Here is a 6000-nt window from a genome sequence, read left to right on the forward strand (position 1 = left end):
CCCACAAACACACCTCTTGAATATAGCAGCAACAACGGCATATACTAAAGAGAAGAACACACTCCCGTAAACGTGACGCTCTTAGACAAAATATTCCAATCTTTTGTAGTAGTATTAAGTTCTACAGCCTTCTGGCACACTGCCTTGAGTGCTCACTCCAAATGCTAATTAATTTACATCTTAATCAGAGCATAAGTTATTATTTAAAGGTAAGTCAAGGATATTTTTTAATTTTTTTCTGTCTTGCTTTTGGTATAACAGGAAAAGGGAGTTGGGAGCTCCATCTAGGCAGCCTGTGAGAGTGGCAGAGCAGGGCTGCGCTTCCTTGATTTTCAGTCTGTAGCCCTTTGTCGTGATTTCTTGAAGCAATTCTTATTTTATTTGGGTTTCTTTATATTTTTAAGTTACCATTTTCAAGGAATAAATCTAGAAGCCTTGGACACTGTTGTTTAGATAAGCAGATGTGGTTGGTTGATTTATTGTGTGTGTCCTTCTTAGATGTGAAGATTATTTGGTTAAAGAAATGGCTTTGAGATATCATTGTTTTTCCACCGCGCTAGTGTCTCAGCCTCCGCTTTCTGGCAGAGTTTGGAACGGACCTTGTTGAAAATTAAGCTGAGTGTTAGTGCCACTGCTGCCATATATATTAATAATGGAGAGCACAGCTCCTGTTAGTTACAGGTAGCACCTTTTCTGAGAGGTCATCCATTGCTTTTTAAAATACAATATGCTATAAGGCAAATCTGTTTAGAAAGCACCATTTAGTTTTGACACAGAGCCACCTCTAGCCTTTGTCTGATGGATTTCATTAGTCCTGTGGAATTTGTGTTGCACTTAGGAGTTAAGTGCTTGGACAGGAAATTTTGAATGGGATTTCCTGGAACATATAATATGAGCAGAATTTTTGCATGAGGTGAGAGATATTCCATTAACTTCTTTAGGTTTAGGGGAGCCAGGCTCCAAATAATGCTCTAGTCATGGGTGAGTTTTTACAAAAGAGCATGGGAACAATGGAACTGCCGGTTTTTTCCTTCTGAAATCAGCCATGCTCTCGAATTTATAGGGTGAGCGTGTTCCCTCCGCGCTTTCCAGATCACAGCTAGCAACTTGCTCCTTCAACTTAGCACAACTTCAGTGCCTTTTGAAAGGGCTGGATTTTAGCTCTCATTTCATAAACTGCAGAGTTCGGCGTGCGGTTCCTTTTGAAAGTTTATATTACATTTTCTGCCACTCACCTCCTCATATGGAATAGTTTAAGGGTCTCTGAAGTGGGTGCTTTACTCAAAAGTAGAATACTTCAAGATTTTGTACTTTGTCTCATCAGCTGTTATGCTGGTAGAGTCTGCCATGCCGGCTGACCATGGCACACGGAAGCACCATACTTACAATATCGTCTACCTTTCAATTGACCTCATAGTCCATAGCAGTGTTTGACTTGCTAGAATGAGCTAAGACCCACACCTCAATACCAGAATTTACATTTGTGGCAAAGAATCAAAACATTTTAAAGGACTGTGTAGAGGGAGACTAGAAACATTAATGCACTTGTTTCTTTGCAGCATAGGCAGTAAAATGCCATATTGAAAACAATAGATAAAATACAAATTTAAAAAAATCAGTGATATTCAAAAGAGAGAGAAATGCTTGAGCCATGCCAAAAGGTTGTGCAACCACCTGGAAAGCGGCGGAGCTGTGATGGGAAGCGGGTCCTGTTAAGCAGATTGTGTTCCTTAGGGTCTTCAGAAGTCCAACCCATCCACCAGGAGTTAAGAGAAAACACCCTTCCTCCCCCTTAGTGAGCATATTCTGTACTTTCTGCTGCCCCATCGTGTCGCCTCCAAAACTCTGGAAACAAACTGATCCCAAGGAGTTTGTTTCCATGACAATTGTAACCTCCCAAGTCCTCCTAGAACTTCCTTTCTGCTTTGTGGGCCTGTCAGTGAACACTTGTAATTCAAGGGAAGTATCAGATTCGAACTCAGTGTACAGAAAATAGTTAGATGCTGTCCCTAAGCATATTTGAGGCCTAAGCCTAGATTGTTGCATTCCAAATGCATCCCTTATTTTTCCCTTAGGGTGGATGTTGATTACCTTACAAGAAAATGCATTTACCACACAGAACTGCATTGAGTTACCACTACCAAATCAAACACGCACAAACAAAACACACATTTCAGAATTTGTGTTTCGCGATGCCTGGGTATGGCAGATTCTACAAGAGGGGTGGTCTTGCACTAGACAGTGTACACTCCATAAGCAGTGCTGATATTAATCTCAGCTGAGTAGAAAAACTCCTAGGTACTTGTTAATACAAAACTTAAGGTTAAGGAATGGATTGCGTTTGAGGCAGTGATGTCTGTTGTAGTCTGAATGAAGTTGCAAGCCCACCTTACTCCACTTGGGAGCGGCAGGGCAGGCTTTGCGGCACCGGCATTTTGGATGTTTGCTGTGGTTTGGCTTTGACCACAGTCTGATGTCTGCGAAGGAAAATGTTTTAAACCATTCCTGTGAGTCTGTTTTCTAGAAGGAGCAAAGGCATGAGTAAGTGTCACTTTCCCTTCCTCTTCCAAGCTGGAGAAAGTGGCTATTGTGGAAAGACCTTCCTCTGTCTAGTACCGTGCAGAAGGAAGGAGGTTGGTCCAGGACCCGTCCTTAGCACAGCGGTCTTCCCCTTCCAGAGGAGCTCAGGGAGTTACTTGAGTCTCCTGCTAGCGGCAGACAGGGATCTCTCATTATAATTGTCACAGGCTGATTTTTTCAAACAGATATTTGCGGTTTAACAATGCTTTTACAATCAGCTCTGTCCTTAATCTAATTTTAGGACTTCTTCTTCTTCTTCTTTTTTTGAAGTGATGCCATTAAAATGCTCATTTCATCAAGTAGAATGTGATGCTGTTTAACTATGATATCTGTTTTTAATGTGGAGCTTTTGGCAATCGCGAGGAAAGTAGTGTACTCTGGCTCTTGATCAGTACCATCTACTGGAAAACAGCATGAGACTCATGGAAAATTTTTGCAGGCTTTGCGAAGAATTTGTGCCTCTCCTGTCATACGTGAATGGGAAACGACAGCCAAGCCCAGGCAATATAGTTTCGTTCCTCTGCAAAGTCCGTCCTGGCCTGCTTTCCATTGCTGGGTGACCACGAAGGGTCCTACGTCCGTGCGGTTCGGCTGCTCTCACTGACCCTATCTGAGCACAAACTTTGCCTTAGTCTATCTGTCAGGACTTAATATAGCTAAACCAGCACAAACCCAGGAGCAAACTGAGCTCAGGTTTATTTAATCAGAATCGTTAGCATCTCCAGCTCAAAAAAACATTAATAGAGCAAAAAGCCAGATGAGAAATAGATCAGAAAAGCAAAGAAAGTCTCAAGTGGAAGGATTTAGTAGGTCAGCAGTTGGTCTCTTTACCACAGTCTTATTTAATCAGAGTACCTTTAGCTTTTTATCTCTTCTAATGTGGTCCAGGTTTCTATAACCAGGGCATGCGTAGCAGGAAATCAATATAGTGAATTAGATTACTTAGAGACTTCTCCCTTCAGTTTGAATGTGTGTGGACGGGATATTTAGAATCGGACAAAGTTGTTGGAGATGAAAGACGCCGTCTACAGTAGGGTAAATTGTTGCTAAGAAAATAATTGACAGAGGTGCTATAAAGCCTGAAAATTCCCATTCCTGGGGGAATTTGGTATCTGATGGTGTTGCTAATGGCTGCCATTTAAACCTCAGCCCTTTAGAGCTGGACCAGATGGCAGCTGACTCCTGGGAGCTGTTGAGAAGCCTCTTTGAAATGAACTGTAACCACAGGTGTCACCTTAGAGACACAGACCACTGTTAACTCCAACCGTGTCCAGTGTTTCAAAGACAGACACAAAAAAAGGCCACAGTGCGTTGTGAAGTGACTGCACAAAACCAGCTCTTCCTCACATGTGAATCGTTCTCTCAGAATGCGGCTTCATAATTGCATTAAGCCCATCGGTGTGCAGGCTGCTGCTAGGAGGTCCAGTCCATCCTTTTCCAGATGCTCTGGCAGCTGCACGTGCCAGCCCCTCCTTGCGCCGCAGCTCGACCTCAGGCTGCGGCACCATCCGCTCAGTCTCAGTTCCGCGTGTTTTAGTCCCTGATCTGACCAGTAGAACCGATGTAAGGTAGTAGGAGAAACAGATTAAATTGAGATAAGTCTGTCTCCTGGTTCCATGGATCTCACACTGTATTTGTTCAGTATTGTATTCTCCATTTTTTAAAAAAATTACTTTGCGGGGTTTTTTTTCTTTCTTTTTTTTTTTTTTTTGTCTGATGAAATAGGTGAAAGAATTTATCAATGCAGAGCTCCTGGCTCACTTGTATTCTTCTGAGGACCAAAACACTCTAATGGAGGAGTCGGCTGAACAGGCACAGAGGCGAGATGAAATGCTCCGCATGTACCAAGCTCTAAAGGAAGCCCTGGCAATCATTGGAGATATTAGCACTAGCACTGTCTCAACCCCTGCACCCCCTCCTGTGGATGACTCTTGGCTTCAGCAGGCCCGCAGGTAAGGATCCTCATATCTGTTTTGCAATGAAATTGAGGACAGGCAGACCTTGTCAGCATCAGCGGTCCCCTCCATACCTGTCTCCTTGGGAAGATGCTCCTCCAGGTCTTCGATGACATTTGTGAGGGAAATCGGAATGTTTTCCCACATATAAATATTTTATGGATGTGTACATGAACACCAGAGAGGATATTTGCCTTGTAGAAGACTATCCAGTGGAATTATAGCTTGTCCGATGCTGGAGATAGCAGCCACATGGCCTCTTCTTGCAAGCTGTTATAATAATTGAGCATCTCAGGCTCCATGTCGTAGGAAATCCACTTAATAGAACGTTTTTAGAACTCCATTAAAATCTGTTACATTTACCTCTTTGCTTGTATGTTTATTTCTGGCTATTGTAAGGCATGCTGTCTGTGGGAAAGGTGATAGATTTAAGTATATGGGATGCTCACACACTGACAGCAGAGGAAAATGCCAAGAAAATACAATATCTTAGGCATAACAAAGGGTTTAATTTCTGTTTAAAAATAAAAATAATAATAAAATAAAACCAAACCAAAACCCAAACCCCACCTTACTGAGCTTCTTAAATCTCTTGGTATTTCACTAGATCGCCTCCTCCAAGTCCCTCAACTCAGAGGAGGCCTACGTTAAACAATCCCCCAACCAGACCTTTATCTGGCCGAGGACCAGCTCCTGCAATCCCATCTCCAGGCCCGCAGTCGGGGGCTCCCCCGGTCCCGTTCCGCCCAGGACCGCTGCCTCCGTTTCCGAGTGCCGGTGAAGCCCTTGGAGGACCTCCCCAGGTCCCCTCTCGGCCGAGCCGGGCTCCTCCCAGCGTCCCAAGGTAAGACGTCTGATCTTCCTGGTGGTGGGCATGGTTCTCTCCCTCTAGCATAACAGACAGATTCTGCACTGTGTCAGAAAGTTGAGCACCGGTGTTGAGTAAGTCTTGTAACAAAGCAAAATTGGGCGTTCCCTGCAGAGAGTCAAAAGGCATTTTGAGGAACCAATTCTTAGCGCAAATATGACTTTTGGAAATGATAGAAAGTTCTTTTTTTCATGAAAGAAAAGAATAAATCCAATTTGAAGAGGCTAGATGATTTTACATTAAGAACCCCTGTTCTGGGTGTGTTGTACCCACGCAGGAGTTCACAGAGAGAGGTTGGTCATCTCCCCCTCCACCCAAAGGGGCAGGGGTGCAGCTCCCTGCTCACCTGTGCCGTTCTGAGTCCTCACCAGAGGAAGGGACGGCTCTGCTGGGAGAGAACGAGAACAATCCTCGTAGAACCAGTGGAACAAGCTGATAGGAATCTGATTTTTATTCCACAAGGCAAGTAATTAACAGCCAGTTGAAAAGGGTCCACAGTTGTCTAACAGCGTAGGTCATATAGCAGAAAACAATTTGTTAAGGAACAGCATCTTCATGACTCTGTCGTTTCTTTTCCTTCCCAGGCCTTTTTATGTA

General features: G+C 43.6%; 1 protein-coding gene across 1 annotated transcript in view; it reads left to right on the forward strand.

The window, feature by feature from the left end:
* DNM3 (dynamin 3) overlaps window positions 1–5763 on the forward strand; it is a 146747-nt gene extending 140984 nt beyond the window's left edge. The window contains 4 exon segments of the mRNA XM_065648911.1: window positions 4306–4532; window positions 5143–5379; window positions 5681–5716; window positions 5718–5763. Coding sequence (XP_065504983.1) covers window positions 4306–4532; window positions 5143–5379; window positions 5681–5716; window positions 5718–5763 — 546 coding nt within the window.
* The last annotated feature ends 237 nt before the right edge of the window (window positions 5764–6000 follow it).

The sequence above is a fragment of the Caloenas nicobarica genome, chromosome 20, assembly GCF_036013445.1.
Source record: "Caloenas nicobarica isolate bCalNic1 chromosome 20, bCalNic1.hap1, whole genome shotgun sequence".
NCBI lineage: Eukaryota > Metazoa > Chordata > Aves > Columbiformes > Columbidae > Caloenas > Caloenas nicobarica.